The sequence below is a fragment of the Eriocheir sinensis genome, chromosome 4, assembly GCF_024679095.1.
Source record: "Eriocheir sinensis breed Jianghai 21 chromosome 4, ASM2467909v1, whole genome shotgun sequence".
Lineage (NCBI taxonomy): Eukaryota > Metazoa > Arthropoda > Malacostraca > Decapoda > Varunidae > Eriocheir > Eriocheir sinensis.
In genome coordinates this window covers 19276289-19303610 of record NC_066512.1, presented here as the reverse complement: position 1 = coordinate 19303610, position 27322 = coordinate 19276289, and the positions used below count along the sequence as shown (strand labels likewise).

The following is a 27322-nucleotide window of genomic DNA, read 5'->3' as shown; positions in this document are numbered from 1 at the left end:
CACTCTGTATGGTGCATTGTTCAGTGTACGAGAGAGGGTAATAAGGGTGAAGGGTGATATGGAAGCGATGGAAGAAGGAAGGAAGAAGTGGTATGGATGGTATGGAATGGGTGGTATGGAAGCAGGGTGGGAGTAAGGGATATGATGAGGGATAGAGTGAAAGGAGATGGAAGGAATTTAGTTTGGGTTATACGGCAAGTGTGGGAGGCGGAGGAGGGAGAGCGGGGAGGGCTATGACTCGTGTGGCGGCGGAAGGGTTATGAAGGAAGTGCTGTGATGGGTAGGCCAACAAGGGCGTGGCCAGCGAAGGTCAGTCACCCCCCGTCACGTGTCTAATGTGTGTGTGTGTGTGTGTGTGTTGCGATGGATCATATTATTCGCAGAAGTCTATTGTTCGTTCACTTGTTACTGCGCTGATCAGAGTTGTTTTGTTGTTAGTTATAGTCTGTCTGATGCTTTTATTTTGTTATGATATCCGCTGTTATTTATTTGTCAAGCGTAAAACAAAACAAAAAATCATGTCATTTTTGGTTATGTTGTGTATGATCAGTTTATTCGTCTTTTGTCCTCGTCAAAGCTGCAATTAGGGTTTTTTTTTTTTTTCATCTCAAAACTTGTGACTGGGATATAAAGTTTATGATTTGGTTTCCATTGTCTATTGCAGCAGTCATTTTTAGTGTTGCAGTTTCCTTCCAAACAAGAGATATTAACTATGCTTTTACGATGCATTTATACTGACGAGTGAAAAAAAACTTGTATGTTTCTTAAATCTCACGAAATCGGCAACGACAACGACAGTCCCCACACACACTAATGTTCGGGTTGTCACAATTTTCATATTCTTAAACACTCGGATTTGTCGGGTGGGATTCGGTAACACTGGCGGCGCGAGAATATTTAATTGGTAACAATGTCCCTTGTTGTTTGGTCCATCTCAACGTTGTGACGGTCAAAATGCCGACTGCACCTGATAGATACCCTGCGCGCTGTGTTCAAGTCAACAATATCATATCGCACAGCCTTCACTGCCTCTCGCATCACAGAACACAACGCAGACTTACTGAAGGAAAACAACAGGTATATATCACTTTTTTCTGATCTTATACCATTCCTTACATCCCACGTTTAAGAGTACGATGACTATATTTTTAAGAGAGAAAAGGCAAAAGTTTCATAATACTTTTCATCTTGCATGGAATCTCAGGTCTCAGAGTAATAAAGTCCAGCCGGTACACGGGAAGCGAGGCGTCAGGTGGGCATGAATTTCGCGGCGGTTACCTGGAACTGCTTCTGGCGGCACGGAGGCTGAGGTGAAGATAAGACACAATATAGGACATGTTAGCTATTCCATGCGCGCCACTCCACTCGGTACCCATAGCAGCGAAACATACTACCCTAAAAAGTTACTATATTCTACTGTTAAAAAAAGATATCGATGAACGTTCTTTATTAAATAATTTTTATCTGCTCATTTTTTAGTACTTTCAATACGTATACGCTAGATCTAAGTACTCTCTAACGAGGTTCACTTCAGTATCCAGGATGAGGATAGAAAGCTTTGTAACGAGATATCCTGTGCCCGTTATTACATATTGACGAAGTATGAATCCTACGAGCAGGAATGAGTACGGACAGCGACAGATGTGACTGAATAGCAACTGGTGTGGAAATTAATGTCAATAGCTATGCAGTGAGTGGCGATTGGTGTGTCGGGCCGGGGGGTGGGGGGGGGGATGATGCTCCAACAGGCGTGCCAGGCCAGTAGTAGTGACAAAAGGTAGCTGTGAGAGCTGAGCAGGATAATGGTGATTAAAATTTGGCTTTTGTACATTATTCTCTTTTGAAATAATCCATGTTTTCTCGTTTTATTGCTGGGTCAGGTGGAGTGACGGAAATTAACTGTGAGACCCAAGCAGGATAAAGGTGCATAAAAACTGGTCTCATGTAATTTTTTTTTTTTTTCGTCTCTAATAATCCACATAGTCTTCGTGCTTTAATTTGCCATGATATTGGACGAGTGAAAATTACACCCTCTTGACTAATGTTGGTTCGTAAGAACTATTAAAGAGGGTAATGGGGGATGCAGAGATAAGAAAAGGAAGAGGAGGAGGAGAAGATGCAGGAGTAGGAATACCTGTGGACTGTAGAAAAAAAAAGAAGTTGTTGAGGCAGGAGTAAAGGGTAGTGGTGAGGGTGGATGAAGGTCTGTATGGGCGAGGAATGCAGTTGGGTGGGATAGAAAAAAGGGATGGGAATGATAGCCTAGTTTTGAATGGAGTGAGGCTGTTGAGGGCGTTTGGGTATATAGAGAAAGGGGGGGAATGAAGTTGTAGAAGAGCGGATGGAAGTGGAGACATAGGAGGCTGAAGAGTATGAGGGGAAGGGAGGCTGTTGAAAGAGGTGAACAGGAAAAGAGGAATGAAATTGGGGAAGCTAGAAGTGGGTATGGGAGTGGAGGGTAAGAGGTAAATGGCATGACTTGGGTATAGTGCTGAGGTAGTCTTGATTTGGGTAGGCCGGGGCGGGGCGGGGCGGGGCATGGGGTTAGGTGTGGGTCTGTCTGTCTGTCTGTCTGTCTCTGTTGTGAGGCGGGCAAAAGAGAGTTCCTGCTCTTTGGTCCACTTCCTGCTTCCTTCCTTCCCCCCCCCCCCTCTCTCTCTCTCTCTCTCTCTCGCTCGTTTCTATCAGCCCCAAACTCCATTTCTTCGCCTGTCACCTCCTCAATCATTTTCAAATTTCTTCATTACCAAAATTGTCCTCACTCTGCACGTTGAGAGAGAGAGAGAGAGAGAGAGAGAGAGAGAGAGAGAGAGAGAGAGAGAGAGAGAGAGAGAGAGAGAGAGAGAGAGAGAGATGGGTAAGCTCCTATATAAACAATTCCAGATGATGAAAAAATACATACTCCTACACATACTCCCTCCTTTACATATCCGTGCAACCTCCTCCTCCTCCTCCTCCTCCTCCTCCTCCTCCTCCTCCTCCTCCTCCTCCTCCTCCTCCTCCTTCGCTTCCCATGAACTCTCAGCCCCGGAAAAGCCTATACTAGTTTGTTTTGTGTACATATATTGCGTGTGTGTCTTGACGTTATTGTGTTTCCTTCTCGAGATTCTTCAGCCCGATGGAATAGCGAGGATTGGACGAGCGGGGGGAGGCGTGGGAGGGATGGACAGGGATTGGTGTTTACTGGTGGCAGGCGACGAGGAGATAGTGGAGTGTGTGGAAGAGCCAGGCAGCGGGGAGAGAGAGAGAGAGAGAGAGAGAGAGAGAGAGAGAGAGAGAGAGAGAGAGAAAAGAGAAAAGAGAAAAGAAGAGAAGAAAAAGGAGAAGTTAGAGTGGGAGAGAAAAGAGAAATTAGCGTGGGAGAAAAGAGATATTAGCATAAGAGAAAAGAGAAGAGAGGAAAAAAGAAGAGAGAGAGAGAGAGAGAGAGAGAGAGAGAGAGAGAGAGAGAGAGAGAGAGAGAGATTTGAAAGACAGTGAAGACGAGACTATACTTTATTATGTAGTATTCCGAGCACATTGAGAGAGACGGAATTATACTTTGAAAGCCACTGAAGATTCAAGTTACCATCAGTTAAGTTTAGAACGTTAGCTAACTTTGTGGTGGCGGGTTTAGGAGAAGCAGATAAGTACGAAAAGCGAGATGACTAAAATACGTTGTAGGCTACGAGAAAATAAAAAAAAGAGCCAATGGAAAGTAGACACAAAAGCTTCAAGGCTGAGAGGAAGAAAACGAGAAACCAGAGAGGAGATGTAGTTGTCAAGGAGATGCAGATAGGCTAAGAGGATCACCATAATCTAGGGAAAGGTACTGAGGCGGCGTAGGAGGCGATGAAGCTGTTGTGTAAGAATCAGCATGCATCGAGAGGACCTGGTTGTCATCCTGGAGGAGTGGTAGGATATATTAAACCTAAGAACACAAAAAGGTGGAAAACCCATCGTCGTCAGTGTTTAAAACTAGGGAGAGGCAGAAACATTGATAAAAACATTGAAATTCACGGGAAAAAATGGTTAGCTAGCACAAGAAGCAGTGTGGTTGTTGTGAAGGAGGCAGGAGGCATCAAAAGGGCACAGTTTCCCACGCGTGTCAGTACCTGGAAATAGTTGTGGGCGTAGAGCTCGACGCCGTCCTTGTACCAGGTGATGCGCGGGCGAGGGTTGCCGCGCGCCGTGCACAGGAAGATGATCTTGCGGCCCAGCACGTACTCCAGCTCATAGTGCGACGCCTGCACCACCCGCGCCGCCTGCGTGGGTGTGCACCGCGCCGCGCACACGGGGAAAGCAGGGAGAGCCAGATTAGGAAAGTAGCAATATAAAAGGAAAGAGGAAGATTGTAATAATAATAGTATCATTAATATCAGTAATTTTTGCCTAACTGTTTACACCGCCCTACATCTTAAACTAATATTTTCCTAACTGTGTACACCGCCCTTCATCTTAAACTTTAGTATGGTTTAGGAGTACCAGAACATTAATTTGAACAGGTAGATTAGCATTTGTGTTTTCCGGAGCGCTACTGTCCTCTCATTTAAAGTGGAGCACATAGTGAACAAACACACAAACACTGTCCACGCTTCAAATCATTGCCCGTTATCCTGTCAAAAATTATACATGTTGAAATAATAACAATGACAGTAATGAGGTTAATATCCTAATTGTAGAAAGTTATTGATGTACCTCATTTGCAAGGTTGGTTTAGAAAAGACTATTGTGTGTGTGTGTGTGTGTGTGTGTGTGTGTGTGTGTGTGTGTGTGTGTGTGTGTGTGTGTGTGCGCGCCTGTTAGCGAGCACACACACCATTAACATCATTTCCCGACCTGTGTGTGTTCCTTCAGCCAAAAATGGAATAATATTTAAAATTTCGCCATGGTGGAAAGATTAATATAATGTAGATTTCAGCCTCATAAATTATGAGATACGCGGCCTTCCCTCCACCACCACCTCTCTCTCTCTCTCTCTCTCTCTCTCTCTCTCTCTCTCTCTCTCTCTCTCTCTCTCTCTCTCTCTCTCTCTCTCTCTCTCATATTTTACCTAATTACTAGCCAAACGCTTTAACTTTCCTCTCTTTCACCTTCCTTTTTGCTTCCCTTTCTCCCCCTTCCCCAACGCACTCTCTCCGCCCCCTCCCACTCCTCTCCTCACCTCCACCCTTCCTCCCTTCATCCACTCCAGAGGTAATGGAAGTGGAAAGTAAGAGAGGAGAAAAAAAAAAGCAAAAGGGTAGCAAATGTGGTTTTCGTATCTTATCACGAGAGAGAGAGAGAGAGAGAGAGAGAGAGAGAGAGAGAGAGAGAGAGAGAGAGAGAGAGAGAGAGTTATTTTTGTTGGTGCCCTTTTCTACTAGTCGTCCTCCATTTGCTTTTCTGCCTCCCTCGCTCCCTTCTCCCTCCTTTTATTTGTTTTATTTTATTTTTATTTTTCTTCGTGTCGCTTTGCTTTCCCGTCCTTATTTCCAATCCATTTCTTCGCTTCTGTTATTTTTACTTCCCTTCAGTTTCCCTTTACTTTCCCTTCAGTTTCCCTTTCCGTTCTTTTCCCTTTCATTTTCATTCCTGTCCTTTTCCTTCCATTTTCATTCCTTTCTTTTCATTCCCTTCCCTTCTCTTCTTTGTCTTTCTCTTCCATTTCTTTTCCTTTCCTTTCTCTTCCATTTCCATTCTTTTCATGTTATTTTTTCTTCCCTTTCCCTACCTTTCCCTTCCCCTCCCCTTCCCTTCCATTTCTGTCCCTTTTCCTTTCCTTCCAGTTCTTTTCTTTTCATGTCATTTTTACCTTCCTTTCCCTTCCCCCTCCCTCCCCGCTCCCTCCATCTCCTGTGTATGAGGTGTGATGTGCAACGCTTGTGTTTGTCTGCCTCCTGTGCCTGTGCAACCAGAAAACACACACACACACACACACACACACACACACACACACACACACACACACACACACACACACACACACACACACACACACACACACACACAATGATGGCCGTTATTGCGGTAAAGCGTAATATCGTGTTCACATAATGACGAAGGGTGCACACACACACACACACACACACACACACACACACACACACACACACACACACACACACACACACACACACACACACACACACACACACACACACACATTTACACCATCCCAGTCGCCGGAGAGCGCCGGGTTTGAAAACAAAGCCTCTTTTGTGTTAATAAAAAGTAGACCCATTCGCTGAAGCCCTTGACCAAAATGGCTTTTCAATACACTGAGAGTTGGACAGCACAAATAATTTCTGGGGTTCTCTCTCTCTCTCTCTCTCTCTCTCTCTCTCTCTCTCTCTCTCTCTCTCTCTCTCTCTCTCTCTCTCTCTCTCTCTCTCTCTCTCTCTCTCTCTCTCTCTCTCTCTCTCTCTCTCTCTCTCTCTCTCTCTCTCTCTCTCTCTCTCTCTCTCGTCTTCGTTTTTTTTCTATCCCCTTGTTTCTACACGTTGCATCGAATTTTCTTTTTCTTATTTTTTCCGTTTCTCTTTTTTTATTATTGATAACTTGTTTGGTAGGGTTGTTTTGTCGCTTCAGTGTTTTTTTTTTCTTTTCTTTTTTCCTCGCTTACTTTTTCCTCCCAATGGTTGCTGTGATGGGGACGGAGGAAAGGGACGAGAGAGGCTGTTTGTCTGGGGTGGCTGTGGTGGTGGGGGTGTTGATGGTCGTGGCTGCAGTGGTGAGAGTTGTGGTGATGGCAGAGGGGTTGGACTGATGCTGAGGTGCGTGGAGTGAGGTGAGGTGTTGGTTAGAATGAGTGGCGTTGACAAATGAGATGAAAGGGCATGTTGCTAGTCTGTAGGTTTCTGTGAGTGATGTGTTGTACGAGTGGATTAGTGCATGTACTGGGCATGTGTGAGGAGAATAGGTACCTTGTGTGTGCGTAAAGAAGAATACATTTTATATGCGTTCCTCTGCCCCTTCTCCTTCACCTTTTCCCCCTATTCCTACTTTTCCTTTGCCTTCGACTCTGCTGTTTTCGGTGTGGACATTAAAGCAAGCGAGTGTTAAATACCTTATCGCCTGCATGAGTGTGTTTGTCTGTCACACACACACACACACACACACACACACACACACACACACACACACACACTGTATCATAATGTAAAAACAGCCATATATTTATACTCAAGGTACGTGTGTGTGTGTGTGTGTGTGTGTGTGTGTGTGTGTGTGTTGCTTAACTCGTGTCTAAATTTGCAAGTGGCTGAGAATGGAAGTTTATTCTCGTAGCCATTTGTTTTTGTAGAGGTCATATCGCCTTTACATGCATAGTCCCCGGGGTGTTGTGCCTCGGGTGTGCCGCCGTACGGTCACCTCCCCCCCTCCCCCCCTTCCCCTGCCCCGGAAAAGGGATCTACACTAACCTCCGGACAGTAATGGAAGAGAAGAGAAATGAATAAATGTGTTTTGGAGGCCTTATATTACCCCGGAAGAGGATCGACACTGACCGGAGATTAATGGAGAGGAGGGAAGAGAATAAGTGCTGTGATGGGGTCGGGCACAGGACTATTAGCATGGGGTACTTGGGAGGAAGGGGCGTGGGTAGGGGAGACGACGAGACGGGAAGGGATGCACGGACGGGCCTGCCTCGTTAAGAACAGCTCTGCTTCAAGTCAGCCTTCACCCCTCCGCCGTACTGGAAGGCAGGGTGATCATGGCTGCCTCCCCTCCTCTTCCTCCTCCTCATCCTCTTGTAGTCTTGTGAGTCTTATGATGGTCTTCGTGCTTGAGTTCTGTTAGGTTAGTTTGTGAACCTGTCCCTACCGCTCTTAGCTATATAGTCTTCATGCGTTGAAAATATTTCTTGTGTTCCTCCTCCTCCTCCTCCTCCTCCAGCTTAGTGAGTCTCATATGACGGTCTTTTTCATTCTTTAGTTTTGTTATGTTAGTTCGTAAACCTGTATCGTCTACTCTTAATTACGTAGTCTTTCCTGCATTCAGAATATTACTTGTGTTTCTCCTCCTCCTCTTCCTCTTACAGTTTTGTGAGACTTATGATGGTCTTCTTCGTGTATGGATTTTGTTAGATCTGTTCGCAAACGTATAGCTACCGGCCGCTCTTAGTTATTTAATCTTAATGCATTCAAAATATTACTTGTGTTCTTCATTCTCATTCCTCCATCATCTTCGTCATCTTTATTTTCATCCTCCATCATCCATCATCATCGTCACCATCACCACCACTAGCCACCCCTCCACGCCAGCACACGATCACAGCGTCCCATGAATTACTTGGCTGCCTCATGGGCGTGAACTGAGCTGGTCCGCGGCCTCTCTGAAGGGGCGCAGCTGTTCATCCGGTCCCGGGAGGAGGGAGGGAGTGAGGGAGATGAAGACTCAGTTATCATGGCCAAAGGTCTCTGTCTGTCATCTTCAAAATCGAAAGGACAGAAGTGACATCAAGATCAATGCTATAGGGCACAAGAATCATCGCTACTGAAGTTAACCTCTATGTTAAAGTCCACGGTTTTCTCAATTCGCTTTTCACTTTCTCCACTAAAATGTTTCGAACTAAAATACAAATTTTCATAAGTTTCCTACCTGACATTTTACCATACTATTCTGTCAACATTTTAAAGCTCGTATTGTATTGCATTTTCTCTTCCAATAAAACTGCAATAAAAATTGCCAAGAACAAGTAGCTTTTGTGATGCATGAATTACTTATGGAGCGGAAATACATTAGTAAAGCTTTCAGTGTAAACTAAAGCAGAAACATCAACGAGGAGCCAAGGAGAGGAAAGGTGGACGTGAAGCGCAGTTTTGCCAGGCTGCAGGTGTGCCCCGCGTTGAGACAGGTGTGTGGTTCGCAGGCTGTGCTCCGCCAACGTTTCTTATTCGCTTCGCCTCCTTGCGCCTCTGTTTCAGCTTCGGACGCCTTCAGAGCCGCACAGTTTTCTTCGCTTCGGAACTGTATTTGGCAGTGCGGCTCCCTAAAGTAATAAGACAGAACTACACATTTTTCGATTGTCCATGTGTGTGTGTGTGTGTGTGTGTGTGTGTTATTTCGTATTCTGGGTCTCCTTAGCCGCAGCCAATCTTTACCCGACTGTCTATGCTTCATTAGATGTTCAGTGCCTCAGATGCAGGCTTAAAAGATAACTTGAAGAAAAGAAATGGTCATCAGGACAAGAAAAAAAAAATCGTGTGTATAAAATCTCCACATATAAAAACATTCATATTTTACAACATTCGAAATAACCGCGGAACTGGGCTCGAAAAGTTTTTGATGGGTTGCATTCAGTAACATAACGATCAAAGTTACTGAAATTTCATGAACAACGAACAATGAATACACAAAACAAGCTGATGGACACACACACACACACACACACACACACACACACACACACACACACACACACACACACACACACACACACACACACACACACACACATACATACACAGCAAAGGCAATCTCATGTGTATGTATTTTCGCCAACCTGACCAGATCGTTTCGTGTCTGATGCGTCTCCTCCTCCTCCAATTCCTCCTTCTCCTTCTCCTCTTCCTCTTCCCCCTTCCCTCCTCCTCCTCCTCCTTTTTTTTCTTGACTAGTTCCTCCTGGCTGATGCATGGGCCAGAACACCGCTAGCACACGGCAGAACAAGAGGCCGGGTGGAAGCAAAGTTAGGCTCAGGTCACTGCAACAACACACCTCCATTCAGCGCCCTCCTCCATCCTCCTCCTCCTCCTTCATGCTTTCTCTCTCTCTCTCTCTCTCTCTCTCTCTCTCTCTCTCTCTCTCTCTCTCTCTCTCTCTCTCTCTCTCTCTCTCTCTCTCTCTCTCTCTCTCTCTCTCTCTCTCTCTCTCTCTCTCTCTCTCTCTCTCTCTCTCTCTCTCTCTCTCATATATATATATATATATATATATATATATATATATATATATATATATATATATATATATATATGGCCAATGTTTGTGAAATGTGTGTGTGTGTGTGTGTGTGTGTGAGAGAGAGAGAGAGAGAGAGAGAGAGAGAGAGAGAGAGAGAGAGAGAGAGAGAGAGTAAAAGAGAGTGAGTGAGGGGGCGCATTTCAAATCCCCAGCTCATAAAAAGACCCTATATGTGGTTTTGTTGAGGCATATGAGGATTTCCAGTGAATAAGAGCCTCTATCCAGGCGGCGTTTTATGAATACCACTCAATTTTGGTAGTGGTAGTAGTAGTAGTAGTAGTAGTAGTGCTGTTATTATTGTTGTAGCTGCTGTTTTTGCCGTTACTGTTGTTTTCTTCGCCCGCGGTTCGTCCCATTAAAGCAAACTCACAGTCTTTACGGAAAGCTGTTTAAAAATGGAATGAATGGAGGGAGGGATGGCCTTGAAGAGAGAGAGAGAGAGAGAGAGAGAGAGAGAGAGAGAGAGAGAGAGAGAGAGAGAGAGAGAGAGAGAAAAAAAGGATTGTCGGGCTTTTGATGGGCTTGCAGGATTATCTCATTACACAAACCCGCAAGCTCCTGCCGCTCAGCACAAAAGAGAGAACACAGGCACACGCGGCGGCTCGTTACTTAAACGTTAGACACATCATGTTGTTAGTTGTTTAGTTTATTTATGGCTTGTCTATTCCATCGTTACAAGTGCCGACAATTACCTGAAGAACAGTATGGGTCGCATTACAAGACATTTCGCCGCCCAAGAACACATATTTGACAAGGCTTTCGTAGGAGTTGTGGGCATTTCCAGGAGTAGTTTTATGACCCTGGTGGTAGTTTGACCCTTCCTCTGTACCGTGAACCTAAAGAAACACTCATTAGAACCCGACTGACCCCCTCTTTGACCTGTAGAAATAGCTGATGTGAGAAGCCAACGTGTCTTATAATACCGACCTATATATTTATGGAAGAAATTGTGAAAAGAGGGAAAACGATCATCTGGAACTTCGCAGCACTCTCGAAACCATTAAAAAAAACTTGATAAATGAGAAGTGCAAACATGATTTTGGCGTATTTCCAGATGATTTAGAATCGGAAGGAATAAAACGGAACATTGAAAAGAAAAAGGCGAAAAGTCTAACCTCGAAATAAACGCCGTATTCAGAGTCTTTTACTAATTTGATATAGAAATTGATCTGGTGTGAGTACATGGCCACTTGCTCGACCATATTTTACCAGATGACACAGAATTAGAATACAGTGAAAATAAGCAAGAAAATGAGAGAGAAAATAAAACCCAGCATCTCGAAATACCGACCATCCTAAAAAAGTAAATAAGTAAATTGATATGGAAGTAGATCAGGCATGAGTCTACACCTATCAAACATGTTACCAGATAGCATAGAGTCAACGAGTTAATCCAAGCAATATTGAGAGAAAACACAAAAGCCACGACCTTCAAACTCTTCCCACCTTCAGAATCAATATGTGGGTCAGGCGTCACTATAACTTTACCTGACCTACCACCAGACGACATGGGGGATGCTGCTTACCTGAGGGCCTCGACTGATCGCCCTCCCCAGGTGCGCCACGTATACCTGTCATCACTCAGGCGCGGCGGAACACTTTGTCGCACTTTGATTGATTGCGTCGTTCAGCGTCTAACTCTCGACTGGGATTGACGCTTTAGCCGAGACTGATTTCCCTCGGACGTTCGTTTCTCTCCTCTTGCGTCGCATCACATCGCAGTTCCCGGGAAATCAGTGAAATGAGGCAGCGCAGAGAGAGATAAAGGAGGGCAGAACGCGAACAAAAAGCGACAGACAAACGGGAGGTGCTTCAAATTGCCTCCTCAAATACTACAGTGGAATGAGCCGAGACGAAGCGAGGCAAGGAACAAAACGCTGACAGACAGAGGCAGTCAAACAGGTGAGGCTTTCAAAGGGTGTCCGGAAATACAGACTTTGATGCTCTAGCTCTCATCTGTACAGTCTTCTATGGAGGATAAATTGGAGAAGGTGACAAAAGACCATTCACACACACACACACACACGCACACGCACACGCACACGCACACACACTCGAAGCGCTGAAGGGCCCAAGGGACGATACCTGTACTATTGTGTTAATGCATCGGCCTCTCTCACAGGTGGTGGGAGGGATGTGCCGCTCGTACCTGAGGCCTGGGCGAGGTGTGCCGGGAATTTAATATAAGGGGGTGGGGGGAGAAAGAGGGAAGGAGACAGACAGACAGACAGATAGAGAAATAGACAGATAGAACAGACAAACGCAGAAAATATAAGTTTGAAATATATATAAAAAAAATTAGTAGTTCGTTTGAAGAGAGAGAGAGAGAGAGAGATTTCATGTAGTATCAAATGGAATATACAAGCCGCACACATGTTAGGGTAATCATATTAATTTATACATACCTCTCTCTCTCTCTCTCTCTCTCTCTCTCTCTCTCTCTCTCTCTCTCTCTCTCTCTCTCTCTCTCTCTCTCTCTCTCTCTCTCTCTCTCTCTCTCTCTCTCTCTCTCTCCATTATATAATTAGTAAGGTCAAATTCGCTCGTGTAAGACTGCCAACTTTCCTCACCAATCTCCCGCACACAACACATTTAACATCAGTGCAGGTAGCTAAATGAGGTAGACAGGTGTTCCCTCAGGTGTGTCGCAGTGAGGGCAGGTAAAGGTGTGAATGTAGGCCTGGCGGGGAATGATTGAAAGGTGTTGTCCGTGACCTTGTGTTGGTAAGGTCAACTGTGGTCAGACACGCCGCATGATTGATTGAAATTATCTGTACTGATGCTGCTGGAGGTGGAGAAGGAGGTGGAGGTGGAGGAGGAGAAGCAGGACGTTGGGAAGGTAAAAAGAGAGTAGGAGAAGTAGATGAAAAAGAAGAAGAACCGGTGCAGAAGTAGGCGTTAGAGTTGAAGGAGGAGGAGGAGGAAGAGGAAGAGGACGAAGAGGAAAAGGTTTAAGTGTATGATTGAGAGTGTGAGTAATTAACAGGTAAATGAATCGGGTGAGAGCTGTTCAGATGCGCCCCGTGGAATTAGGAAATGCCACGGAGGGGGGGAGAGAGGGAGGGAGGGAGAAAGGAAGAGAGAGAGGGAATGATTCGTGGGTTCGTGGAAGTAATTAAGGTGGACACGGGGTTCTGTTCGTGCCAATCAGATTACCAGGAACTCGTCGGGGGTAAATATGACGGCAGTGTATTCTGAGTGATATTGAAATTTGCGCAACGCCGACCAATGAGTCAGATGTTCAGGTGTGAAGGAACTGGTGGGGGGGGGGGGGGGTTCTCATTAAGGAGGACTCTTAGAACGATTACCTGTTGTGTTATTAGTGAAGCAGGTCCTCCTCCTCTTCATTATCATCATAATCATCATCATATCTTCATTCTCTTCCGATATATTTTTTTCTTCTTTCTTCATCTTTTCCTCATCATTATCATCATCTTCATTCTCCTTTGATATTATATTCTTTTATTTTTCTTCAATTTTTCCTCCTCCTCCTCCTCCTCCTTCTTCCTCTCTTTCTCCTTCTCCTCCTCCTCCTCCTCCTCCTCCTCCTCCTCCTCCTCCGCCTCCTCCTCCTCTGAAACGGACCTACGAAATTTGAGTTACAGTGTTTTCCTTTATTCCAATCAGTATATAGCGTGATGATTTAGCATGTATAGTTTTACGTTGTTTTATTAGCACCTCTACATATTCTTTTTACGATTATCCATTTTAACAAACATATTTCTTCCCCTTGTCACCATAATTCGTGGGCTACAGGGAACTCCACGGAGCCATAAAATTGAAGATGAAGCCTGTGCGAGAGAGAGAGAGAGAGAGAGAGAGAGAGAGAGAGAGAGAGGGAGAGGGAGAGGGAGAAAGAGAGAGGGAGAGAGAGGCTGGGTCAATTATGCACATGTGACCCTCTCTCTGTCTGTCCTTGCCCTTCAGTTCAACGCCCACTGTATCCGCCTCCCAGACTGAGCCTTTGAAGGGACGGACTGACGGCGGCATCAAGGGGGTGAGAAGAAGAGGAGGAGGAGGAGGAGGAGGAGGAGGCCGCCTTTCTGACACTCATTTTCCCGGTATTCACATCAGATCCTGTTGCACAAGACTCGTTTATGTGATAAGTAGCCACTGGTGTAGTCTCTTGAAGATCTTTATTTCATGAGACATTATACTTCAAAATGCCTCAAACCTCCCTCTTGTTACGCGGTGTTTGTTTGTTTTTGCGTATTAATGGCGGGTATGGATGTTGGTGACTAGGATATTTTTATAGTAGGTGACTTTCCCTTTGTATACATATGACAGATGAGTATGTTGACAATCCAATCCAACTGGCCTCTTGCAGACTCCTTACGTTCTTCTGTTCTTATGTTATGTTCTCACAGTGCGTGGTATTTGCTTATTTACGTATTAATGTCAGACGTGCAGGTTGGCGATCAGTAACAGGTACATAAGTGATGGAGGCAAAGGCACTGGCTGGATACCGCTTCACAGATGCGTCTCCTCACCGGCAGGTTCGCGGCCAATGGGAAGGCCCTCAGTGCACGGAGACCAGCAAGGGGGGAAGGAGGGGGGAGGAATGGGCCAGGAGTGCGGGGCAGGATCCTTTTACAGCAGTATTTACTCGCTTTCCTTGGCTAAGATAATTGCTTGTATTGCAACATCAGCTCCGCCAACATCAAGGTACAGAGAGAGAGAGAGAGAGGGGAGGGGGGGGTTGGGGGCAGGGTAGTAAGCTTTGTGTTGCTCTTGGTTCTTTTATGTGTTGAAACTGTTTAATCTTCTGTAACTATTATTATTCGTACCTAAACGAGATTAAATTCTGAGTGTGGTAATGTTTCAGTTGCCGGGAATTAGATGGTCCGGGAGCCTGCGCCTTTAATTAGAGGAGAGGATTTACGCGAGTGTACACAGCCATGATCGACGTAAGTGGCTAACGTTCTCAGGTCCCTGTTTGTTCGGTTGCAAGTTACGATGAGATACATTAGTGGAGCACATTTACCCAACGAAGGATTACTGGAAAGACTGACTGCGGGCCCGTTACATGGATCGTCACGGCGGGTTTGTACTAATCTCTCTAAGTAAATACGGAACACTACGAAAATTTCTTGTACAGCATTGTTTGGTGTTGATAAAGCTAACAATACGAGTGCCGCGTACAATACCTGACCTTTATGAAATGTATATTAATGCATTGTTTACCTTGCCTGTATACGATCACAATACGCTGGACTGTGGAACTGGCGCTAATTGAAGGAAAGATTTATCAAACACCTGAAATGATAAATGTTTGACGTGATGGGAAACTGCACATACATATTGCAATACCAACGTACTGCAGACCGAGGCTTAACCCTACCGACTCCCACACCGCCTCAGGAAGCCCCGCCAAGGCACGCCGGCCATTCACCTGCCATATTGCACCACCGCCCCCCTCTACCCCGCCCCGCCTCAACCTCCTAGGCCACCAATACTACCTGAGGGCCGCAGAAGGCTGTGTACACGCTCTAGCAGGCCGAGTTAGGGGAAGGGCACACACACACACACACACACACACACACACACACACACACACACACACACACACACACACACACACACACACACACACACACACACACACACACACACACACACACACACACACACACACACACACGGCACCTTTAAGAGAGAGCCTTTGCCCGGGGTCGTCCGCCGCGTCTTCGTCCCACGAGTCGCCAAACTTTGGATGAAGGAAAACAAACCTGAGTAATGCATTTTATTCTGCATAGATTGCCTGCCGGAAGAAGCCGCCCGGCAGACTTTTCCTTTTAATCTGTTTGTTCTCCCTCGGCGAGCAAATCCTGTTTCATTCCTCCGAGTGTTTGACTTGCCTCCTCATCGTCTTACATCCTCCTTCCTTTGTTTGGAGAGGTGAATGTTTTAGAGCTTTGTGAGTTTCCATTATTTTTATCGTTTATATTTTGGACTTGGAACATATTACGTCTTGCTATTTGTGTTGGGACGGTAGAAGGCCGTTACCCGATTCTTATTTTCTATTTTTCTTCCAATGTTGAGAAAAATGAAGAAGGGAAATAGACACTGGGGAGAGCAGAAGAAAAACAGAGATGGAGCAAGAGTAAAACTGAGATAAAAGGAAACACGAAAAGGAGGATGAAGGCCGAGAGATGACCCGCAAAAGTCCTGCCCACCTCTTCTTTTACAGCTCCTAGAAGATGAAAAATGCGGTAGGGTGAAGAGGGGAAGGGAAGGGGAACAGAAATAGAAATAAAACGTGGGTGAAGAAAAGACAGCCTACAATAGTCCTTGCTCTCCCTTTCAGCATCACCCTTTCAGCCTCTTTTTGTACCTGGCGATTCCAATGAAATAAAGACGGCCGTTCCCCTCCCATTACAAGTTGAGATAGAGACGAGGACAGAGCAAACCCTCAAGATATTTATTTACCAAGCTGCAGTTATTCAAGAACTGAGCTCGCTCGCTTGTTTTTGTTTCTATGGCTGCTCACAGGAGGGCAGGATTAAAATGACTGTCCTACCATTCCTGCCAGAAAGCGAACTCAGGACTCCTCGAAGCGTCCCCATTCTCTGTCAGGTCAACAACACGAAAGGGCGCTCGTCCACATTGTCTCCGCCTTGCCTGGGATTCGAACCGGAACCTCTCCATTGCGAGTCACTACATATGTGTGTGTGTGTGTGTGTGTGTGTGTGTGTGTGTGTGTGTGTGTGTGTGTGTTTAAAAGCTATAAATTCATTTATCTGTTAAGAAACGAGCAATTGTCCTCTTCCTCTCTAGTTGTAGATATATTCAACTCTTAGGCCCCTCCCCACGCCTTTCCCATTCCTCTCAGTTTTGGATATAAACAACCTAAGACCTCTCCTCCCCTCCCTTTCCCATTCCTCCCAGCCAAACACGCAGCTCCTCCTCTCCCCCCCTCCCTCCACCCACATCATCAGGAACGCGGCCGGAATGGCTGCTCGGTACTTCAAACATTCACGTCGCCTGAGTCGCCTACTGAAACACATGCAACTTTGAGTGTTTGTGACTGGCGTCTTTGGCTGACCGAGTCGTCTCCGCGGTGCTTAATGTCTCTGAGGCTGTTTGACCGCCGTGTCGAGACCTTTGGCTGTGTCGCGCTGTGGCGAATTGCATTCCCTTTGTTGCCGTGCTTGTGCGTCAATACAGCGTTTGTCTCTTGCTTGTGATGTGAGATCGTTGAGGTCGACGTCAGTAATGTGCCAGGTATGCATATTCCGTTTTCTTTTGAGGGAGAACGTGGTGGCCATGATGATGCTGAGAGGAGAACACTGATCGCCTGGAGGAACATGAACGAGAAGAGTCGTCGGCCGCTTTGAGTTCAGAAAGGAAAGGAAGGAAGGTAGGAAGGACCCTGGGAAGGGCAGCCGCTCACGCTCGCCGCGCCTTCTTCTTTATTCATGCTGTTGATGTTACACTCGACCGGTGCTATAGGATGCTTTCATTATTCATCCCATTAATTAGTAGCCTTTGTTGCCGGGGAGCACTCTTTGAGCAGCAGCCTACCAGCGGGGAGGGGCGAGTGGCCTTCCTCTTCGCCCTCCACACACGGATTAGACGTAGTAGTTTTATAAGTGATGACGCGGCCGCCCCATCTGAGCCGCCGCCGAATTGATGACGGGAAGAGGTCACTTAGTCCTCCCCAGTATAGATGATTTGTTATTAATGTGTGTGTGTGTGTGTGTGTGTGTGTGTGTGTGTGTGTGTGTGTGTGTGTGTGTGTCACAGAGGCCTCGTCAGCCTTCCCTTCTTGCCAGTCACCCCAGCCGCCGAAGATCAAACGCCGGTCAAATGCCGGGTGGGGCGCCGGGCCGTGATTGGCAGCGCTTTCAGTGGCACGCCGTGGATCAAGGGAAGGCACAGGAGGGCGGGGCGACTTCCTTGTGTAGGTGAACCCTCCCACAACAGCCGCCAGGGGTAAGGAGGGTCGAGGGGCGCTTCATACGTATGCGCGTGCCTTGTCTTGTGTAGAAGGATGGTAGGATGAAACGGTGGCCGTGCGGGACCCGTTTGTCTCCTGACCCACACTGGAACGCTTTATTGCCTTGCTCTGGTCTGCCTTTACTGTGGTGTGTGTGTGTGTGTGTGTGTGTGTGTGTGTGTGTGTGTGTGTGTGTGTGTGTGTGTGTGTGTGTGTGTGTGTGTGTGTGTGTGCTCACCTGATTGCACTCTATAATTTATTTTCTAGTTTGTCATGTTAGTGAGGTTAAATGAAATGTTACTGGTAAAACGCTTAGACTTATACTTTACGTGGAATGTAACAGAATTAAATAACACTCACAATTATACTCCTTTTTAAACACAGACATATGATGAATCGTTGTTTTCTGTTCTATTTTTATGTATTTTTCCCCTCGAGTCCGCTGCAGGCCAGTACTAGCGCGGCCCTTGTGAGTTACTGTTATTGTCATTGCTAGGAAGACAGATTGAGCCCGTTACTGAGAGCAGCCGAGCAGGGTGTTTGTATGCAGTCACGGGCGTGGGTGTGATCATGTGTATTCCTCTGCTATGCTCTCACATGTTTATATAGCGTCAACATCAGACAACTTCATGGTCGTCTGTGAGAGTTTAATGGAGAGTGGATTCGTCTCTTATCCTTTTAGATTGTGTATGCATTTATATACAACTTTTTCCTATTTTTATCCATAGTTAATGCCACAGACTTATTCATTGCCTTCATTATGTAATCTCAAGCATCCTGACTCTAAGAAGAGGACCACGCTGGAATTAATGTGTTCAAGTATATTTTGTTTAATGTTTTGTCCTCCTTGAATTGCGCAGATGTGTAGTACAGAATATAAATCATCAATAAATAAATCACTCAATCAATCAAGGGTTTAGGATTTTAGGTAATGAATATCAAAACTGGAACCATTCGTAGTCACATTCATGGGAGTAATAATATGAAATCCTCCATCATTCCTACTTTTTTTCATTACACCAAATTTCTGTCCGTTCGTGATTCATTGTGTAGGTGTGCTATTGAGTGGCTTCGTTCCCTATCCGCGTGAATGCTCCGGTAATGAATAAGGAAATCATAGTAGTAGTTCATAATGGGTGTAATAGAGTTTGAATTCCTATACAGTAACGTCAGAATTAAAGCCTTTCATCGGCACGTGTGGGCGTAATTCGGGGTAGATTAGTTCCCCTTTCATTCGAGTGCTTAGACGCCGCCTGGGTGCTGGGGACTGGGGTGCTGGCGGTGCTGCCCGACCATGTACAGCGGCGTGCGAGTCCCTCCTGATGCGTGGATTGATCCTGTTTGATTTCCCTCATTTTCGAGGCTCATCCAGAGAGGCAGAGTGACATCCGTCGGTCCGTGCACTGCCCTTGCTACTAAAGTCCTGACTCACCCTGCCTCGCCCTTTCCCTCGAACCAGCCTCAGTTATTCCTTCATCCATCACTCCAGTTTCATCACTTTCTTTACTCAGGTACATCACTTCTCTCAGTCATCTTATATTAGCCTTACACACACTCCCTCAAACTACCCAAACCCATTATTTCCTTCCATTTTTTCATCTTTTTTTCTTCATTCATTCATTCGTTCGTTAGTTCGTTCTTTCGTTTCTTCCTTCCTTTCTTTCTTTCTTTCTTTCTTTCTTTCTTTCTTTCTTCCTTCTTCCCTACAACCATCACTCAAGCCTCACTATTCTCTTTACCTGGCCATATCTCTTCCCTTGACTCTTTCCTCACCCCATCCTCACCCCTTACTCTGAACCACCTTCCACCCTCACCCCCGCAACACTCACCCCAGCTTCCTCCTTCCTCGCCTTGAACGATTCCCCCTTGCACTCAGCTCGACCCACACATCAGCCTTGTTCCTTAATTCCCTCTATGCAGCCTCACTCTCTCCATCCCCTCACCCATCATCCCATCGGCACCCTTTCCTCTACTCAGCCTCAAGCCGTTTTAATCCCAGCCCAGTCCCACCCCCAGCCTCTCCTCCAGCCTGCGTCCCTCTCTCATTATTTACCATCTTCCTCAATACTCCATGGATGCTCTTCGACGAACTAAAACTCCACGACATCAGATTTGCATAATTTTATAAGACATCGCCTTTCCCCTTGTTAATAAGTATGTTACCTGTGAAAGACTCCAAGAGCGAGCGATATATTGGATTGGTTTGTTAGTTTTTTTCTCGAGCAAACTCATTAGAACGTGGTACCTGATTTATTTTCCCCAAAGTCCGTGTTACCTCAAGGAAAACATATTATGAAACTCCTCACTCCGCACGTTAATTAATAGCTTCTTTGTTTCCCCGCCAAAGTTGGAGGGAACAGCGCTGGAAACAAGACGGATTTTTTTTTGTGTGTGTGGGTTTCGTGAGAGCGTAGTAGTCAACCATGAATGTCAGGAAATGTCAAACGTCAAGCCGCTTAACCGAATCGCGTCGCCAAGAATCGTCTATTGAGTCGTTAAAGAAGCACTGCCGGTCGTTGTTTTTTTCCGTGTCAGCTCCGCCTAGCGATGTGAAGTTTTGTTTTTATTTTGGGGACGAGAAGGTTCGCTAACAGGCCTTTCATATTTTGGGGACGAGAAGGCCCGCTAACAGACCTTTCCTATTCCTGCCTCCATGTCCTCAGCATCTCATCACTCCTTCAAAAACGTATCATTTTAGTCATTTATGTTATTTCAGGGTTCACAATTAATATCCTTCAGTGAATGTTCTTAAGGCGCTGAGTGACTGGTTTGCTTCAGGTTAAATTGGATTACTTCAACCAAAGACACCTCTCTACCCGAAATTGACCTCTCTTTTGGCCACTCTTTACTTTTGTCTGTTGTGGGAGCGGTGAGTAGCGGGCTTTTTTTTTCTACACTCTTTTTGTTGCCCTTGAGCCGTCTCCTTTGTTGTAAAAAAAAAAAAAAAAACAGCCAGCCAGCCCCACACGAGTCCAGGGAGGAGGGCGGTGCGTTAACTGAGATGATAATTTGCCGTTCTTACACGTCCCTCACAGCCAACTAGCACACCCTTGTCCCTCTGCTGTGTCTTGCCGCGAGCCTGGGAGGGGCAGAGGGTGGACAGCCGCCTTCACGCCCGCCCGGCCACCGTGCTCGTGTTCTGACGCTGACGAACTAATATGTCGCGGAGACCCAACAAAGGCGGGCCATTAGACTCGCGAGGCGTCTGAGTATGATAAGCGTAATTGTTGTAAACTCACTTACATAACTGTCAGCAGTATTTGGTATGCTGTTAACGATGAACTGTAGTTTGTGTGTTAAGATTTGTTGTACAGACCCTTTATCGACTTCCTTAAACTTTGTCGCTTCCAAGAGAACCTCACTTTTTTTCCGAATCTTAGCCTAGAAAGAGATCGTGTTGACAGGCAAATACAACCAATGACTAACATGATTATTATGGCACCATTGACTGAAATTTTTATGTACAAAAAAATATCACCCATTAACGTGTGCTTCAATATTCTTACAGATTTACATAAAAAATATCTTGACGAAATCTTTCACAGCAATAATAACAATAACAACAGTAATAATGATAATAATAATGCAATTAGAATATGGATAATTATAGATAATGATAATATTAGCAATGAAAAATAAATAATGACAATAATAGTTTTTTTTTTTTTTTTTTTTGATTTTTTTTTACGTGTTCGCCTATAGCACCGGTAGGCTTTCTTCAGGGGCCTGGTGGTCGGCCCATGCCCGTCATGGCGCAGGCAATTTTTATAGTGGCACCATTTATTCTTGGATCATGCTGCCCCCCGGAACTCATTCTTGATTCACTTGGACGGTTTCTTCTAGAGTCCGGGTTAATGGGTGGTCTTCAGGACAGCATGTGGGTAGTCTTAAGCCACTCGGCGGTGACTGAAAAATCCCAGGTGGTAGCGTGGGGATTCGAACCCGTGTCGTCCAGCACGCGGTGAATTCAGGGCCCGCACGCTAACCGCTGAGCCACCGCCTACCCAAGTAGTAATGATAATGATTGTCACAACTGACGTTGAGGGAAAATCAAATAGTCTTTGGACTGAAGTCTCTCACAGCAGCATAATTAATACGTTTATCAAGTAATTAAGAACATTACCTGTATGACGCAAGTATTAACTAAATTGGGAGGATTTAGGATGCAGACTGAATTACCTTTAACACACACACACACACACACACACACACACACACACACACACACACACACACACACTCTCTCTCTCTCTCTCTCTCTCTCTCTCTCTCTCTCTCTCTCTCTCTCTCTCTCTCTCTCTCTCTCTCTCTCTCTCTCTCTCTCTCTCTCTCTCTCTCTCTCTCTCTCACGTGTTATTGATCTTTTATTTGCAGTACCTCACTAACGTCCCACCCACACCAACCCTGACGCCCACGCACTTTATTTACGGTCGTTCATAACCAACCACACACACTATTTTCATGCCAGTATTTACGCCCACACATTCACCTGCCCAACACAGCTGACACTCACGCATTTTTTCTCTCTCTCTCTCTCGCTCTCAAAAAACACACACACACACACACACACACACACACACACACACACACACACACACACACACACACACACACACACACACACCATTTATGTCTGAACCACTAAATGAAGACTTATTCAAAAGCCTTGGTGTTTTTGGGAGAGAGAGAGAGAGAGAGAGAGAGAGAGAGAGAGAGAGAGAGAGAGAGAGAGAACATCATACTCATTAAATTAGAAGAGACAAAATAGGCACACTTTGCTCGTTCGACCTTTGATATAATCTCCAATTACCCCCCACCCGCCCTGCTCTCTCTCTCTCTCTCTCTCTCTCTCTCTCTCTCTCTCTCTCTCTCTCTCTCTCTCTCTCTCTCTCTCTCTCTCTCTCTCTCTCTCTCTCTCTCTCTCTCTCTCTCTCTCACTTTTTTTTTTTTTTTTTTGCCGTGACGTGCGGGATGACGTCACTCGCCGGACCTCCATTTCATGACAAAGAGAGACAAATGAGGCTGGAGGAGGAGGAGGAGGCGCCTTTACCCAACCAAGACGACGATCGCTAGACGGACCCTCGAGCTTCAATGCGAGTCTTCCCGTCCCAACACAGAGGAAATATGCCGGATGGAAATGGGTCTGAAAATTGGACGGAATGATCTATCTCTCCCTGCCTGCCTTCCTTCCTCCTTCCCTCCCTCCGTCTTGGTCTCTTTCTCGATGTTTCTCTTTCTTATTCAATGGTTCGAAGTGTGTGAGAGCAGGGGAATGAGAGATAGATAGAGACACACGCGGACAGACATACAGACAGATGAACAAACAGAATGACAGACAGACAGAAAGAGAGAAAGCAAAACAGGAAACAGAGAAAGAACAGAGTGGAAGACAAACAGACAGACGGAAAGATAGACGAACCAACAGAGGAAAATACACAGAAAGGCAGTAAACAGACAAAAAGAGACGAGTGTAAACAGACAAACACAGAAAGCCAAAGCGGCACTCCGACTCACCCCTCTGTTCGGCTTGATGTGTTGCTCTTCCTTCACCGACGGAATCCTGCGGTTCTTGTGGATGCGCGGCGGGTGTCCCCAGACGGGCTCCGCCAAGGCCTTGTGTCCCCAGCCGCCCGCCGAGGAGTAGGAGTACCTGCCGGAGCTGAGGCCGCCCACACGCCCCTCCTGCAGACACAAACGTACATTCACACGTCAGGCAGGAAGACAGACCCGAACACACACACACACACACACACACACACACACACACACACACACACTACCTATCTATCCACCTATCTATCTATCTAGTGTTCGTTCCGTTGCGTGAGACCCACAGGTGTGCGCGGATGATTAAATGAGAGTAGGTATGATGGCTCACCTGTATAAATAGCCTGTTGGAAAGGTGTGTGTGTGTGTGTGTGTGTGTGTGTGTGTGTGTGTGTGTGTGTGTGTGTGTGTTACTGTTTGTTTATTCGGTATGCTTTAAATAATACAGGTGTTTGAGATTTATGGATAATGTTCACCTGACTAATGTATTTGTTTTCTCCCACAGGTAAGTTTGGAGTATGGATCAGCACGTGGAGGATGAATTGTGCAAGGTCAGTGTGTGTGTGTGTGTGTGTGTGTGTGTGTGTGTGTGTGTGTGTGTGTGTGTGTGTGTGTGTGTGTTTGCTTGCACGCGTGAATCTGTTTGTGTGAGTTTGAATAAGAGCCGAAGATTCATTATGGTAATACTCGCTCTGATACATGCCTCGAAAACATGGAGGTGGAATCAAGCTCAACAACAGGGATCATTGAGGCGGCTGAGACGAGCTGCCTGAGAGTTGCTTGTTATGCGGCAGCGTGGAACAGGGCCTTGGCAGGAGGTTAACCAAGGGTGGGATGTGTGGAACTAAAGAGCGAGGGAAACGGAGCACTCGGGTGAGGAGAGGTCGCGTGGAAAAGAAGGGAAGAGGTGGACAAATTTGGAGAGGATGCAATTCAGACAGGTAGTAAGTCTGAGGTTAGGCTAGGTTAGGTGTGTGCAAAGATGAAAGAAAGAAAAATGTATGCGGCATTGTATGAGAGGAACAAGAGAAATACGTGTATGTGTGAGAGAGATGTAAATATTGTAAATTTTTTCGTTAGGCTTCAAGGGCGCTCGAAACGAAACAATGAAGAGAGTTGCTTGTATGCATTGCTTTAGTCAACTAATTATGTGCGGGGCGTGCAATGACCACCACGCGTAACTATGAATGTGAGGCTGAATAGAGGGCGGGCTGGGGCAAACGGCGCACTTCCTGCTCAGTGGCTCATCCTCCGTGCGCGTTAGGCTTTGAATGTGTATCTGGGAAAGCGAATAGGCAGAACGTGGTAATCCTTGCGTATTTTTTTTTAATACCGCCCTCAACAGATGACACAAGAAGCGGAGAATGTGTGTATGAGCTCTGAAGCGAGTAACGGCGTTGTGTGTGGCTTTGTCCGACACTCGCAATTTGACCCAAAGATTTATTCGGGAAAGATTACAATAACGACATTCCAACAAACTTCGTACAGACTTATCATACTTTGTTATTGTGTTGAAGTTTTTTTCCTGTGTTCGTCTATGGTGTCTGCGCCTCCTGCCACTACCTCGCCAGGTCTCTACTAATAGCACAGAGTTGTCTCTCATAAGCGGCGCCTCAAAGTATGCCGTAATTACTGCCACGCTCAACTGTCTCATCCCTCGCTCCTGTGTGTGTGTGTGTGTGTGTGTGTGTGTGTGTGTGTGTGTGTATATGTATATATTTGGGGAGGCGGTGGCTGAGTGGTTAGCGTGCCGGCACCGCATCCAGGAGGACGCGGACGCGGGTTCCAGTCCTGCCCGCCGCCACACCTTGCATTTTTCAGTCACCACCGAGTGCCCGAAAATTACCCACATGCTATCCTGAAGACCACCTATCAACCTGGACTCTAAATTCTCTCTCTAAGAGGCTCAAAGATTAGTTCCGGGGGAGCAGCATGAGCCAAGCTACAGTAGATGGTGTCACTATAAATACTTGCCTGCGCCATAACGGGCTGGGGCCAACCATCAGGCCCCACCAAGAAAGTTGCTTTCTGCTGCATCGCTCACTTCTCGCCTCTCTCTCTCTCTCTCTCTCTCTCTCTCTCTCTCTCTCTCTCTCTCTCTCTCTCTCTCTCTCTCTCTCTCTCTCTCTCTCTCTCTCTCTCTCTCTCTCTCTCTCTCTCTCTCTCTCTCTCTCTCTCTCTCTCTCTCTCTCTCTCTCTCTCTCTCTCTCTCTCTCTCTCTCTCTCTCTTTTTTTTTCTCCTCCTTTTCTCCTCTCTTCACGCCTACGTCGCCATTACTTCTCTAGTGATCATTTCCACGTCGCTTTTTTTTCCATTATCACTTAGAGGCTCCTATCTTGAGGCCCTCGCGTCCCTCTGTACTTCACGCCCTTAAGTGCCAGCAGCTTAGGCGCCACAGGATGTCGTCCCCCCAAGCAAAGACACCTGCGGCTGGTAACCTGAATTGCCCTCATTTACAGCCAGCCACTCCGAGCGTCGCGGGGTGGGGGGAAGGGGCGCGGGGAGGGGTGGAAGGAGCGAGGGGCCTGCCTAAGGGGCTTCAGGAGTAAGGAAGTATTATTATGGCGGGTTTTGTGTGTATAGCGTCGTTAGCCCCATTTGTGTGTGTGTGTGTGTGTGTGTGTTCTCCCACCACAAAACCATAGGCAACAGAATGGGGTACTGGCTGCTCATCTCCCCAAAAAGTTCAGTGTACAGGCCCCAGCACCTCGGTTATGGTTACTGAACCCATACCCTTACAATACAGGAACCTTGACAACGGAATCTAGTCAGTTAGCACCTGCGGTGAAGGTATTGAATATTAATGGGATTATGGAGGACTCAAGGAGGCTTGATGAGGAACGAAAAGTGTTCTAGATCTTTATGCATGTATGAATTTTAATGAAGAGGCAAGCCAGGGGGTAGCGAGTGGAAACATGGAGCCGGAAATTCAGTAAGTCTAAAGTAACTTGGTCGAATTGTTTGGTGTAATTGAGCGCGTGGATCTTTAACGTAACTTGGTCGAATTCTTTGGTGTAATTGAGCGCGTGGATCTTTAACGTAACTTGGTCGAATTCTTTGGTGTAATTGAGCGCGTGGATCTTTAATGTTTAAACTTAATGAAACTTACAAATTAAGGCATTCAAGTGTATGCCCTAACGTTTCAGCTAAGGCGTTGATGATATCGACAAGTTTTACGATGATCACTTGATTTTGATCAGAGGGCCTCCACATAATGAAAAATGTAACAGTCCTCAACGTGTGATCTTGGTAGCGACAACAGAATGGTTAAATGGGAAACTCAAAATAACCTAAGAAATGAATAACTTAGTAAGAAAGCCATTTACAAACGTAATGAACCTGCATAATAAAAAATCCATATATGCATTTAGTATCCAAAACAGATATGCAGATATGAAGAGTGTCGTGAAAATTTAAGACAAAATCGAAAACGTCATTGAAAGAAGCTGCACGAAGTAGGAAAGGAAAAATATGAATGCAATCTTCAGAAACTATACCACTGATGCACAAAGCAGAAACATGAAAGTTCAGTCAACCAGAGACGAAATGGATTTTTTTTTTTTTTTTTTTTTTTTTTACGTGCCAGCCTATGGCGCCGGTAGGCTTTCTTGAGGGGCCTTGTTGGTGGTCGGCCCCTGCCCGTCATGGCGCAGGTAAGTGTTATTGTGGCGCCATCTTTCCTTGGCTCATGCTGCCCCCCGGAGCTCGTTCTTGATTCACTTGGATGGTTTCGTCTAGAGTCCGGGTTGACTGGTGGTCTTCAGGACAGTATGTGGGTAGTCTTAGGCCACTCGGCGGTGCCTGAAAAATCCCAGATGGTAGCGGCGGATTCGAACCCACGTCGTCCAGTACGCGGTGAATGCTGGGCCCGTACGCTAACCACTCAGCCACCGCCTTCCCAACGGGAGAAAGTT

General features: G+C 46.0%; 1 protein-coding gene across 1 annotated transcript in view; it reads right to left on the bottom strand.

Moving 5' to 3' along the window:
- The window catches only part of LOC127009477 (immunoglobulin domain-containing protein oig-4-like), a 61893-nt gene that overhangs the window by 7042 nt on the left and 27529 nt on the right, over window positions 1-27322 (bottom strand). Inside the window, exons 3-4 of the mRNA XM_050882576.1 lie at window positions 23375-23542; window positions 4095-4244 (exon numbers count right to left, since the gene is read on the bottom strand). Of these exons, the coding sequence (XP_050738533.1) occupies window positions 4095-4244; window positions 23375-23542 (318 nt within the window). The remainder of the gene's footprint in view (window positions 1-4094; window positions 4245-23374; window positions 23543-27322) is intronic.